Below are 12,360 nucleotides of genomic sequence, written 5' to 3' on the forward strand. Positions count from 1 at the left end.
AGACTATCTCTACTTCGAAATGGAAACCCGTCCATAGACATCGGTACTGTACGCCCAAACTCCGAGGCCTTTTAGGAACTAGCGTCTTTGTCTCGGTTCCACAGCGATCCCCTCACTCTCGCATATATTTGACATTAAGAAATGAATACAGTTTATCTTTTGGTTCTCCAGTAAACTGAATTGAAAGCATCGTTCCCTTTGTAATGTAATTTGTTGTTAGAGATGCAAATGATTATTTAAGATTAGAAACTTACAATACTCGTTGTTTTATTATCAACGAAGTACTTTTTGGGGAGAACGAGGAAAAAGCTTCAGAAAATATAAAACTATATATAGAAGAAGAAGGATTCCTAAAAACAAATCTTCACAAAGATCACACCAACACCAGGCTCTTTATAAACTTCTTAGATTCCGCCGTCTCAATGTCGACTCAATGTCATTGAACATAAGGTCTATAAATGTATATCGTTACGAAACGTTATATTTGAATTATAAACCTTAAGTCTATATCAATAAAAGCTATCCTCTGAAATGTTACAAAGCCTGATAAGCTACGTCAAACCAATCTTTACACTCACTTCGGTCTGGAATCAATGGTTATTGGAATTGGGCAACTATAGATTACAAATATGTAGAGGGAACATTGCCTTGTAATAAATATATATTTGAGAGTAATGCTCATCAGAGAGCTCTTAAAGTAACAAATCTATATTTATGAATCTCGACATTTGATATTTTTTGTACACAAGACTTTAATATACTGTCTGACACGAGTGACTTATAATGTTTTTGATAAAGGTATCTTAAACATTTAAAATTAGTTAAATTAACGTTTAACTAGGGATTATAAAATTAATGTATTTATTAATTGAAAAGATCTCCCTTTGCTATTCATGTTGTAATACTTAGATTTACCGTTTTTACAGAGCGAATGATCGTTTATAATAGGGAAAAAAAAATTTTGTTAACTTGTGTTTCTGTTAACGATTCCTCGACCAAAGTCTTAATGCATTTTTAACTTCAAACATTTCATATAAAGTAATATCTAAAGTTATTTAATTCAAATATTTATTGATAAATCAATCAGTATTTATATATTTTTCTCCGTGGTCCTACTAGAAACAACCATCTCGACAATTATTTGTTATTCAACCCAATCCGTTATGATAATAACTATTCACAAACCATTCGCTGAACTTCTATCAATATATTTTAATAAATTAATTCAAATCAAACAAATGTCATTTCCACTGTCCGTAATGTAATGAAAATTTTGTATTATTGAAATTTAATGTTATATTTGGCTTTTAATACCTGATTAAAACAAAAGAACAAAGAGGATGAGAAAAGGTATCGTATATGGAAATAAAGTCAATGAGATTGTCTATTCCCTTAAATTTTCTTGTACACAGAAATTCAACAAGACAAAAATTTTAAACAGTAGTTGAAATAAGTAAATATAATATACATTTATCAGAAGAAAAACGTCCAAAGGCTTGATAAGAACAACCTACTTATATCCCTTAAAAAATCCACTTTTCATTTTCTTCCTTATTTTTTCCACAAAATAAAACTGTCGTAGAGATAAATATTAAAATAATGGCATATGAATGTGTTTTTATAAATAGAAACTCGACATGCGATTAAAATATAAATAATCATTTTCATTAATATTTAAGCAGAATAATTAAGAATCTGATTATAATAATGAATACGACCGTTGTGCTTTTATTATAATTTATTTATAATTCATAAATTAAAAACTAAACCATCTATTATTATATCAATAATACATTTACATGACCTCGTGAAGGTATTGCATATATTAAATTAAAAAGTATTTAATAAGTTTATTCAGTACGATCTGATTATTTATTTAAATATACATTCAAATATTTTATGCTTTAAGACAAAACAGAATTGGTGACGACTTGACCAGCTGTTTTGTTTGTCTGTCTGTTCCAGATAAACTTTGAATCAGTAAGCTTCTTTGTGTACCCTACTAGTCAATGCCCCATAAAAGGGAAAACTAATTCAACGTAAAATCTCAATATATCGCTAACAAAGTTTACATGTAACAAGTTTCAACAATTACTTCTATTTGTAATCACCTAGTTTAAAATTTCCCACAAAAACAAATATTAAATTATAGTCAAGTGAATTATAAGTGATACAACCTGTGTGTATGTGTATATTGATACTATAGATCAAGGGGAAATACCCGCATCAGAAACTACGGGAATATTGCTGGGAACCTGGTAGTACTGAGGTGTCTCATTCAATGTAGTGCCTCCAATGACGCCGCCTCCAGCGACCAGAAGCAACCTTCTCTTCTTGTGATGTCGTAACAGTGATGTCACACTGGTGAAGCTTCTCTCTCCTTTCCTCGCGAAGCCCAAAGCCAGACGGCCATCAGGTCGCCGACGAACACCAACGTTATGGACCGAGTTGGAACAGGATACAGTCAGCGTGTAAGCGTGGTTTGACTAAAATTATGGAAACATTCGTTAAGTAGAGAAGAGCCTTACAGGAACACAAGAGCAAATATCATCAGAAGCTTATAATAAAATAATGCAGACAGGCACCGAATTTAACATGTACAAAGACACAGCATAAAAAGAAGTCACCAGAAATTCTGTTGAACCTTTGTCCTCCTCACCTGACTCGAAGGTCTCAATATAAATGTTCCATCAGGCTGTCCCATTAGGAGATTTTCCGCTTCACTCCTATCAACATTAAAGTAGTAAGGCTCGTTCTCTACAGGCACCGGCAGCGGTCGAGCGGCCATGTCGACGGTTCTCTCCCAATGCTCTCCCGACGGCTCCGTCTCCGAACTCTCAGAGAGAGTGGTGTCATTTGTTTCTGAAACAAAGAAAAACAGATCTGTTATTTTTTATTTCTTACTAAATATACGGAGACTTTTACCACTTCTTCCTTTATGGTCGAATAAATGGTATTAAAATTAAAGTGATGTTTAAAATGTATGTGGCTTTATTTTTTATTAATTGAAATAGTTTTTAGTTTACTCAATCTACAAGAAATAAATTATCAAAAACTTATAAGCTTGGAAACTAATCATTTATTTTACAGAAATATTTCATTCCAAAAAAATTATATTAAAAATATAATTTGAATATTTGATATGCACGTGGTTGCTTTAAATAATCTTATTATATTAAATGATAGTATTTTATGTTAAAGCGCCCGTAGAAGCTTTATAGCAATCATGAATAAAGGGAATGTGAAGGAGCATTACAGTAATATTGATAAGTAATGTCTAACAAACCCAATAAAATCTAAAAACAGTTAAAATTGAACTTTTGGAATTTAAGAGTATAGCATGATATGTATTACGGTAAAACAAGTTTAAATCACCTCTTATAGGGTATTTTAAGCTCTCCACAGTTACGAGTGACAGTCTTAGGAAATATTAAATTGATTATATTGTCATCAACCCTGAATAAACAACAATTCCTTAGAAGCATTTAGTTTATTATTATATTTTTTAATCTTTATCTGCACCCTAGAATTATAATGAGTCCTTATAGATAAGATTATTTAAATCGATATTTATTCAGTCCATACTCATTCAGTCCATAGTCCTACTCATAGTTCTTCTCATATTATACATACGAAATTATATGAGGACGTATCGATTTAGGTAGTAATGTGTGGATATTTGTTTTAAATTCGCACAAAAATTATATTCTATGTTTTCATTAAACTTCACACTAATCTAGTATAGATATCAAAATAAGACGTAAGTTATAAATTATCACGAAATTCCTTGTTTATAACGCAGGATCCAGGCATAAAAGTTGAATGGTGTATAGTCACGTGACACGTACTACAGATGTCGGATGGTAACCATATTTATAGTTTAAACATTTCTCTCTGAGCCTAGTTTCGAAATCCTCGCGAACGAAGCCACATTAAAAAACTAGTATACTAATTGAAAGCACTTTTTGTGTTGTCTTTTCAATTGATGTTCAAGGACTAAACGTGGTAGAGCCTAGCTATGATCAAGTTACTGCAGCTCGAACATGAGCCGGCTCGATCGGGGAAGTACCACCTTCTCACAGAAGATCGTCGGGAATTAGTAATGACTGCTTTTTGTCCGATGAGTGAGAGAGCCGGTTGCCCTTTTCCTGTTCCAACCCCTTTCCTGCCATTTCTTTATTCCCACCCCTCTTCCTTCCTCAACAACCAACAACCAAAGTTGGTAACGCATTCGTATGTCCTTCGGTTACTGTGATTACTACCCATCAAGAAGGCCGTCTGCTCGTTTGCCACCTTTCTCATAGAAAAAAGATTAAGTCACGATTTCGACGATTCTGTCACTAACGGAGGTGTCACTGTATACGCAGCGTCTGAAGTTTTGTCCGTCTCTATCATATATGAAAATATACAATTTTATTAGATCACTCTAATAGATCCAGAGATCGTGAGTCTATTAATTAAGCTACGAATACCTTTTAGACATAAAATAAGTAATTTTTTTCATATATTCGTTTAGCGTCAGTCACAAACAAAGCGAATGTTGCTTCCCTTGCTTTATTAGTATTGAACCGTCCTCCGGAATATGTTAATGTTAAAGAAATACTGTTCTATTTCAATAATATCTTTAAAATTGATTTTTTTACTTAAATGTTCTGCATGAGAACTTGTTTCATTTATCTGTATAAAATAAAAAGCATTGCCACTTTTCGTTGCAGTTTTATAACTCAAGAACGGGCCACCCGTGCAGACCAAGCTTAGACTTTATTCGAACTATTTAGTAGATAATTTATGCGAAGTTTGCACATAATCGGTCAAATGGCTCTCTATACTTATCACATTTTTTGTAAATCGATAAATGGCGGATCGTTTTGTTAATGGGGATTTGCTGTCTAATTGAAACTTTTTCAGTGTTCATAGTACATCATTTCGTTTCATTTTGGACTTGCTTCGATTAAACCAATTTTTGCAAATTTGTTTTATTTGTGATCATAATCGTGAATTGAATCAACGTTTGGCAATGGTTTCGATTAAAAGATAAGAAATTATTCGTGAACTACAAAGGTTTTTCCATCAGCATAACTCATTAGTTCAATTGTTCAAAAATTGCTCTCGATCGTATGCCAACTGATAACCACAAAATCGTAATAAGGACTGATAACACCTCTTTGAGAAAATGCAAGCCGATTCCGTGTACCGACAATTGATGATGTTGCAATCGTAGTTCTTGGTGATCAAGTTTTCAAATTTTAATACCGTGATGTTGTACTTCTTCCCAGAAATAAGCAAGAGCTTTTTCTTTTAATGTGAACTCAGAATGTTTTCTATAAAATGTTTATCATACAAATAGTTAAAAATGTTTTAAGTTCAACGAAAATAATCTCACCTGCGACGACATCCGTGAGACAATGAAACATTCGGTACAACACGTCGAGGACGGCATCACTGATTCTAACACCAAGGTTGTAAACTAATGGAACACTTATTTTGATCCACCAACACATTGTAATGTACCAACCGTCTTAACGGTCAAATACACTGCAGAGGAAATTGTATTTACTTTATTATTTTCTTAACTAAGCATTTTAACAAAATATAAAATTCTTTGAAGATATTCCGTTTCATACGACAAACAAATCTTCCAAAAGGAGATAAAAATGTAAGCGATTTTAATTAAAAATAATTTATATCGTGCCGTGAGTCAGTCGTATTGTGATCGTGTCGTGTTCGTCACGTTTTTCTTTATATTATTAAAGAAAATACAAACAGTAATTGATAAATTAAATCCCTATAAAATATTCATCAAATATAATTTTTCTATTAAAAATTTACTATTGAATGTATCGAACACACTGAAACAGAAACAATACTAAAAGTGTTTCACTTCGATTTCTTTTACATTAAAAATAAAATAATTTATCTAGTGATGGGAATTGTAGCGATCAAATTTTATTAAAATAATGTTCTTCATAAATTTCATTCATTCATATTTTTAAGTCATATATGCAATTAAATAATGAACAAAAATTTTATTCAAAATCCATATAAATTATAGTTTTATTACGACTATCAAAATTTCTGGATTTCAAATAACGAACGATCCCAACATATGTAGTCGATGATAGCGGCGAGAGTGTCCCATCACTAGACACATGCTCTCCATATGACACGCCCGCTTGTAAATAAAAACAAAACTTTATGAGAATTTCCAAGTTCTCTAATAGACTCTGGATATATATACGTATATATCGAGGATACGTCACAATATATAACATTGATGATTTATACATTATTACGATAGATCCAGAATAAGCAGCTATAACAAATAAGAAAAGTTTTAAAACAATAATAAAATAAAATAAAAACTAAGATGAATCCTTTTCTTGTTGCCTTGCAGTCGCTTTCAATTTTCCATACTCCCTGTTGTTGATGCTAAATCACTTAACGTTTTATTTTAAACTAGATCCATCTCGAAACATCTGCTGAATGTTGTCATCAAACTTCTCAACTTTTTTTAATTTAATCGACAAAAGCTCATATATGTATTATACAAACAAGTTAAACTCGTTAATCAAAATTAATCTATCTGTATTTGACCGAACTTACAACTTTCTTAATTAAAATAGCCAGCCTAATCATCCCCAATAGCTTCAACCCGATGGAAAAATTAAAAAATATCTTATTTTGTAATCAATAACGTTCCTGAAAATACGTCATTATAACTATATTAGTAACAATAAGAACAATTTTACACTAAACCAGAGAACATTTAGAGAAGAATATTCCTCAGAGAGTTGCCGAATATTGGCCATCAGAATAATGGCACTACATAAAAGTGTCGAACTGAACTCAACATGAATAATTAATACCGTGACGGACGGTTTTATTAGGTTTGCTAATTTGATTTCCAGTCGATGAAGACTCTCTCACATCGACTTTAAAATACATTCAGAATTATGATAATAGTAAATCTTTATAATTACAATATTTCTTTCCTATATTTTTATTCATTGTAATTATGTATGTATCGTTGCTTTACAGATGGCTGTGATTGTTTTGGCAAACTAGTTTGACCTCGTTAACAGTAATATACCTACTATATAGAATAAGAAAACCCCCACCAGCTTTAAATCTTGTAGTATACATAAATAATGAAGATCAATATATGGAAAAATAATATTTTTTCTTTTTCTACTAGCATTAGGGTATAATAGTTTTTAGCTTAGTTTTGTCATACATAAGTCATATAAAGGATAAAGTTTACTATGGGATTTTAAAATCTATTCTAGTTTTGGTTCTTATTTTTTCTAACTGTTACCTTCGACTCCGACTGCGTGAAAAAAAAAAAAACAATGAAAAAACTTTTAGGCACTCCCACTCGCGCGGGATAGAACTGTATTTCGGGATGGGGATAAAAAGTAGCCTAAGTTACTCTTTATTATATCAACTACCTGCCTATAAAAATCCCGTCAAAATCGATCCAAACACTTAAGAGATTAGCCAGAACAAACAGACTGACCAAATTAAAAAAAAATGTTGTTTTGGTGTAAATATATTGTCGTATAAAAGAGTTATTTCAATATTAAAAAAAGGCACTCCAATTTTATTTATGTGTATAGATTCTTAGCTCTTTCTTACTCATTACTTCGAGAATTGTAGTGTAATTTATTCAATAGAACACACGCTGAGGTCACGTGAGCTGACATACATTTCATATAAAAAATCTCTCACTAGCAATTTACAAGTAACTGTCTATAAATTCACGAATAACCATTTAATAACCGTAACGTTGAGGAGGGTCCCGAATCCCAGCAGAACGGAAATTAGGAGCAATCATATGAGAGTGTTTACACACCAGCTTTCTTGGGACGCTTGACAACACACGTGCCCAAATTATGTGCAGATATGTTTAATAAATAAACTTTAGTTTGTACTAATCTATCATTTAATATTGTAAGCTGGAGTGGTTTTAAGAGATCGCTTCAGTGTCAGGTGGAGTGGAAAAGTGCTGAGGTCAGCTAATTTAAATGAGAGCGAAACGCCACAAAAAAACGCTCTTACGTAAAAACTCTTACTCGTTATTATCGTCTGCGCCACATGTCATATTATTAAGTCAAACCAAATCTGAACAAAATTACTCTCATGACATACGAGGATTTTGAAATGTAAACAATGTGTATGTTATAATGTAGACTCAACTTATGATAATAATTTTGCACTTATGATTATAACAAGTACCTGTAACTTTAAATTACCACGGACTTAAATAGGATAATTAAATTAATATTATTTTTCTGTTATTTGTCTTTATTAATAGTTAATAGGGACGGAGCGGTCACTGAAACACGTTACCATAGATATCGTTATGAATCTTGAGGAATTGAACGTAAAACTAATAACTATATCAGACTACAAATTGTAAACATTTACTTAAAACTGTAATAAGAGAAAGTAGTTTCTAAAAAACAGCAAAAGTATAGGTAATTTTTATATTTAAATGTAACAAACTTACAAATAAATCTAGCTAACATATATACATATAGAAACTCGTATGAAAGCTAAAACATTTCTTTTGTTGGAGACAACGCAACATGCAAAGCCTGTTTATTGTATTTTAGGCAAACACATAGAAGCATGGACTATAAGAAGTCCTTTATGAGCGTAATAAATAAAATAAATTATAAAACTCACCACGTCTCCGAAGTCGACTTTCAAAGTAGTTCAAGATGTAATTAAGGAATGAATCATCTTTCTCCTTCAAAGAGACGTCGCAGTAGTCCTTGTGTAATTGCACCGGCTCCAAGTAATCCTCGACTTCTAAACTCGACTGAAATATACAAACAAACAATCATTCATTCTATTAACGTTTCGAACAGTCGTTCGGACGAAAATAATTAATACATTAGCCAATTTTTATAAACACAAAGTGACATAAAACGTTTAGGACCATTTATCCCTTACTGGACGTAATGACTTTCATAAATATGATGCGAGTCTACCAAACTGTAAATGTGATTTAATTTTTCGATTGTATCAAGTGATGAATAAGATAAATATATATTTTATGAGAGCTGGATGCAGCTCATCACGATAGCAGTATCTGCAGTGAATTGAAACGCTATTAAATTTAAAACTCCGCATCGCCAGGAACCAAAAAACATCTAGAAGTGACAGATACATTCATAGTTTTAATATTTTATACCTTCAAATATACAAAATAGTGTTTAGTTTTCAAAAAACAGGATACAAAATAAACAGTGTTCTTCATTACATTCCTGTCTAACGTATTCAAAATATCTTCACCCACTTTAAATTTAATTTTTTAAATAAATCCAACAATCACAATTATATTATACTAACTTTTATTTATTGAATTACATCATCTCAGTTAGTAATTGAAGTCTTGTCATATAACTCTAGAACTATGGACATAGAAATTTGAATACTCTTTAACACTTTAAGTAGCTTCTTTAGTATTCACATGTTATTTTAAATAACTTACTCGTTAGAAACCTGCCTTATTTATTTGAGTTTTCGTTAAGGTTAATGATATATAAACTTTGAGTATATATATACTCATATATTTAAATCAAGTTTGTCGTATTAAGTGTAATGTAAAATAGATATATATCTTTCCAAACAAAACATCTTAAAGTTGTCATCGTCTTTATAAATAAATTAAGAATGGATTGTTGTGATGATATGGTTTACCAATGACGTAAAATAATATTTTTGTGACGATTATTTTTTTGACAGATTTCTTTGAAAAAAAAATTATTCGTGAACACAAGTGTTATAAGTTAATCGTCGCCGCGACCTTCATCCGACTAAATAAATTTCGTAAGAATTTTCAGTATAGACAACGCTGTCATTGCTAGTACTACCAATATGAACAAAAAAATTCTCGAGTAAATATTTTGGTAAGATGTTTTTTACACCACTTTTCCCGTCTCTTCCATTACTTTTCAGGAATTGGAAATTAACGTATATATTTTTAACAAAACCCCATAGAAAACTAGAAAAAAAGTAAATTTAAAAAAAAGTAAATTTTAATCAAAATGTATGTTTTTATCAATTTCATTCATCAACAGAACAAAACAGTCATCGGTTAATTATATACCACCAGTCACTGTAACTTAATACTCAAACGATACTCATTGAAGTGCTATTACAGTACTATTACAAAATATAAAAGATCTGTATGTAGATAATCTGATACACATTTTATATCCACGGATCTGTTTGTTTGGTTTCAAACACCTTTAGACAAGCTTTATTAGACGATAAACATTTCCTCTAGAAAAGGGTCTCGTAAGCTTGCTAGCAAAATACTTAAAGTTCAAAACACAATAATTGTTATATAAATAACAAAAACCTCTGTTACTTACGTGTTGTTTATCACTCTTCTTCTTCTCTTCGCTCTCTCTTGCTACATGTATAGAGTCGTACATATTCATCGAGCTATTTTCATACACATTTCTATCTTTTTCTCTGCTGAATTTTCTTTCCGGACTATCCTTTTCCACAGTGGCTTCTGATTTCCTAAAAAACGGTAACCTCAACAATTGCAACATCCCGTGTATTTTAGCCATACACGGTTTGAGTTGCAATCCCTCTGTTTTCTTGTCAACATTTATTTCATTGTAACATAAATCTTCATATAAATGATCCTCCGTCAGTTTCTCGTTCAGCTCTTCTTGGCTCACTAGAGATTTGTATTTAGGCTTAGCGCCGGTTTTGCAGGTTCCGGCAGCGCAATTTTTGTTAGACGGCTTTATAAAATAATATCCTCTGTCGGTGCAACTTTCGACTTTAGGGAATTGTATTTTAAGGTCGAATATCGGATAGTCATAAGAGCTCAATCGAAAGAATTTCCTAGATTTCTTTTCCGTTCCCGCATCCATAGGAACATAGGAAGTGAGCGACTTCTCCTGCCGTTTCGCGTGTCTGTATAAGAAGCTTTTGGGAGCCGTTACCTTCTTTAGAATTTCTTCAACAGTATTATGACTTGTATTGTCTTGTTGACTGACTTTGCGGACGCTCACTGTTTGATACTGACTCTCACTACACAGGTTGGTCTCCTTAACTTTGACGACGTCATAATTCTTCAGTCGGTTCAGATATTTCTTTGGATCTTTTTCCATATCTTCAATAAAGGTCATTAATTTATGAGCGTTACAATTCGGTCGCCAGAGTTCCACCATGACTTCGGAAACATCCTATAAGTAAGTTTCGATAACTGACTGAGCTTCTAAGTTACAAATAACTTTGATAATTTTGGCCTCTTTGTTAATTTACGACCAAGATTGCGGAGAAAATACTGATAAGTTTGAGTTAAGTCTTATTGTTACAAGACGGAGAAAATTTATTTAAGTTAACTATTAGTTTATTAATGGAATGTTTAATTACATTTAACTTTATGTTATATTTAATAATGTTTTTTCAACACAAAAATAAACTGATGATTATTTTTAGCAAATTTGTAAGACGTTCTTAATTTATTCAACTCTATCGTATATTAATTCAGAGAATATAAACCTTACCAGTAAACTTCTTCCATTAATCCGTCTTTCTTTTATAAAATCCACAAAGTCCTTCATATCCCATGTCTCAAAGAGGTTCACTAAGTCATTGGTGTCCAAATCGTTCAATTTCGTAGCCATTTTGCATCAGATGCTTAGAAACCTAGTATGAATATTTACATTTCAGATGCACTTTATAAATCCCAAGACGATGTGACTATTAAATAAACGTCAGAGACGTCTCGGAACAGTAAATATAAAATCAAATACAGATCTAGGAAGTCGTGACTCGTGAGATGTTTATTGATTATACATCAGATATTTGTTATATTGTATATAAGATATTCTTCATTAATGTTCCAGTAAATGTTGTTAAAGATAATTTTGATAATCGGTTTTAATATTATCGTTACACTGTTGGTGAAATTCGTTAGGAACGTGGAAATGTCGGAACCAGTAATTATGTTATGCCTTCAAAGCCTTACAAAATTAATGTTACCAACCGAATTATGATTGCTCAATTAATTATTAATTGTATCTCAGCTTGAACCTTCTTTATTTAACAAGTTCCTTATTAAATATACTACAGACTTTAAATTAAAGTCATGATTCTGATGTCATTGATTCTTCTGATTTTTATATTCGTATTATATACTTCAAAAATATTTTAAAGACGAACCTTACTTGTATAATTATCCCAAAATAATGTTGAAATTTATCTCAATATGTATCACATTGACTTAAAGTAATATTGCAAACGTGTGCCATGTATCTTACACCACTGGACAATGCGCTCCTCAACGAGCCTTAATTGTCTTAACTGATATTACCATATAGTGAT

The 12,360-nt window shown here is 31.5% G+C and overlaps 1 protein-coding gene across 2 annotated transcripts; it reads right to left on the reverse strand.

The window, feature by feature from the left end:
• Positions 1-1,720: 1,720 nt before the first annotated feature.
• On the reverse strand, positions 1,721-12,339 carry LOC116774847 (uncharacterized). Of its 2 annotated transcripts, none has more exons than XM_032667626.2 (6): positions 12,199-12,339; positions 11,541-11,682; positions 10,386-11,216; positions 8,689-8,824; positions 2,660-2,862; positions 1,721-2,486 (listed from the first exon to the last, which is right to left on the reverse strand). In XM_032667626.2, the coding sequence occupies exons 2-6, from the start codon at positions 11,658-11,660 to the stop codon at positions 2,208-2,210; spliced, it is 1,569 nt and encodes a 522-aa protein (XP_032523517.2). In that variant the 5' UTR covers positions 11,661-11,682; positions 12,199-12,339; the 3' UTR covers positions 1,721-2,207. The 2 variants fall into 2 exon arrangements, with proteins under 2 accessions (XP_032523517.2, XP_032523518.2); XM_032667627.2 differs by having other exon boundaries at positions 12,204-12,330.
• Positions 12,340-12,360: the final 21 nt, after the last annotated feature.

Source organism: Danaus plexippus, chromosome 23, assembly GCF_018135715.1.
Source record: "Danaus plexippus chromosome 23, MEX_DaPlex, whole genome shotgun sequence".
Taxonomy (NCBI): Eukaryota; Metazoa; Arthropoda; class Insecta; order Lepidoptera; family Nymphalidae; genus Danaus; species Danaus plexippus.